Below are 2,089 nucleotides of genomic sequence, written 5' to 3'. Positions count from 1 at the left end.
TTGACTGCACCAATTTTATTCGCAATAGTCGCAATCGAAAGTTCGTATCAACATTATATCAGAAAATGTCGTTAAATTTTGTATTGCTGTTATAATTTCTGAGATATTTGAATTGAAAATATGTTTGACATAAAAATTCCAGATAAAGCTATGGTAGCGCTACGACATTTGCGCAATGAAGTAGCATGCAGACCACGCAGTCAGCGGTCATCACTCTTTTTTATGTACTTAGCGTCGCGCCACTACCGCGTGGCTTGATTTCGTATTTTATTTTCGTAATAAATGAATTTCGTATTTTAGACTATTCAAATTATTCTAATCTGAAGATATATTCTAACAGTTCAAACAATTTAGTCTATTAAATTCTTTAAATCTGACTGTACAATTTTTTTAAATTCCGTAAATTAGGCTATATATAATGTAAATTTTTTCTTTTTTTTTTTTAATTAGTCGTAACATCTTTTTGTGTAAATTCAAACAATACAAAATGTAAATAAGCAAAAGCTATTTATTTTTTGTTTACATTAAATATCAATTTTACTTGTTTTATAATATTAGAAATCTATTCAATTGAACTGATTCAACAAATCGATTAATTTATTAACTCTTTTGATATTAGCTTCTTTTGGATTATTCAAACTTTGAAAACTCAAACACTTCTACATTAAACTATTTGAATAGCTTGATTATATAATTTTTTCGTTTCCCAATTTAAATCTAAAATCATGTCAAATTATTTAATATATTTTCTTATTTAGTGGAACCGCAGGTACAGTAGAACATTATGGTGACACGGCCTGCATCGTCTTCAGTACTGGTGATGTATTATGGGTACCACCCGCACAATTTATCGGACTTTGCGATTTGGATCTTCGTCTTTGGCCCTTTGATACTCAGGTTTGCAATATGACATTTGGTTCTTGGACATACCATGGCGAGCTAATCGATATGCGATTTGCGCTTGAAACCGCACATAAGGTATAAAAAAATGTTATAATATTTAATCATATCGATCTTCCGATCCAATTTTATATGAGATATGAAGAATTACACATCATAACTTTCTCCAAAAGAACATCTTGCAAAATTTATTTTTAAATTTTTATTTATTTTTTTATTTATACGTTCTCTATTTATCGAAAGAAAGTTTTAACAAATACGAAATAGATAATATAAGATAAGATATAAAAAAACTGATATAACTCCATGTTATAGATACTTTTTGTATTATTTGACTGAATTTTACAAGGGAACACAATCAACTGAATCTCTCCAATCTAAGGAGCTTTGGATATGTTAAATATAAATAAAAATAAGATTTACATTTTTTATATAAATGCTGAGTCGCATATTAAAATTTTTGTCTATATTTTAACATATCCAAAGCTCATTAAAATCAGGATGAGTTAGTTGGTTGTAGTCCCTTGTTAATATATTTGATAATTGCAATTTACAATATAAAATTACATATCTTTTTTGAAAAGCAGTTACGTGTTTTTTTTATCAATTGATACATTACATTATTGTATGCATAAAAATAATAATGATTACCAAAAAAATAATGGTGCTTTATTTCCAAATATTTTATATTTCATATTAAAATATATTAGATGAAGTATGAAATATTTCGTAAACTATTGATTTTCTGATAACTCTATTTTGATATTTTTATATATGTCGTAGGCAAATAATTATTTTAAGAAAATAGCTTTTGACTAGACAAATGCTATCTGCCCAGTTAGATGTCCGTTTATTTTTGTTTTCAATTGCTATTTTCTTAGTCAAATGTTATTTTCCTGAAATACTATTTGACTGAATCAGTTTTATGCAAAGTATTGGTATTCAATTAATTAAATATAATATTAGGGAATACAATTAGTTTTTGCCGTTTTTTTTAAAGCGCATTTATTTCTATAAAAATATGAATTAATACCTTAGTCAAAATATTTTCTATCGTTTTCTATTACTTTTTCTCATCTTTCTGGCAAAAGTTGGATTCCGCAACGATAGAACGAGCAGTCTTTTGATGCCAGACATGTTTCACCCATTTTCCAACTTCTTCGTAATTGGAAAAGTGTGTATCAGCAAG

General features: G+C 27.1%; 1 protein-coding gene across 1 annotated transcript in view; it reads left to right on the top strand.

Moving 5' to 3' along the window:
- LOC105450626 (fatty acid synthase-like) overlaps positions 1 to 984 on the top strand; it is a 5,447-nt gene extending 4,463 nt beyond the window's left edge. The window contains exon 4 of the mRNA XM_011690559.1: positions 770 to 984. Coding sequence (XP_011688861.1) covers positions 770 to 984 — 215 coding nt within the window. The remainder of the gene's footprint in view (positions 1 to 769) is intronic.
- Positions 985 to 2,089: the final 1,105 nt, after the last annotated feature.

The sequence above is a fragment of the Wasmannia auropunctata genome, unplaced genomic scaffold, assembly GCF_000956235.1.
Source record: "Wasmannia auropunctata unplaced genomic scaffold, wasmannia.A_1.0 LD336060.1, whole genome shotgun sequence".
Lineage (NCBI taxonomy): Eukaryota > Metazoa > Arthropoda > Insecta > Hymenoptera > Formicidae > Wasmannia > Wasmannia auropunctata.
This window is presented reverse-complemented; position numbering and strand designations above follow the sequence as displayed.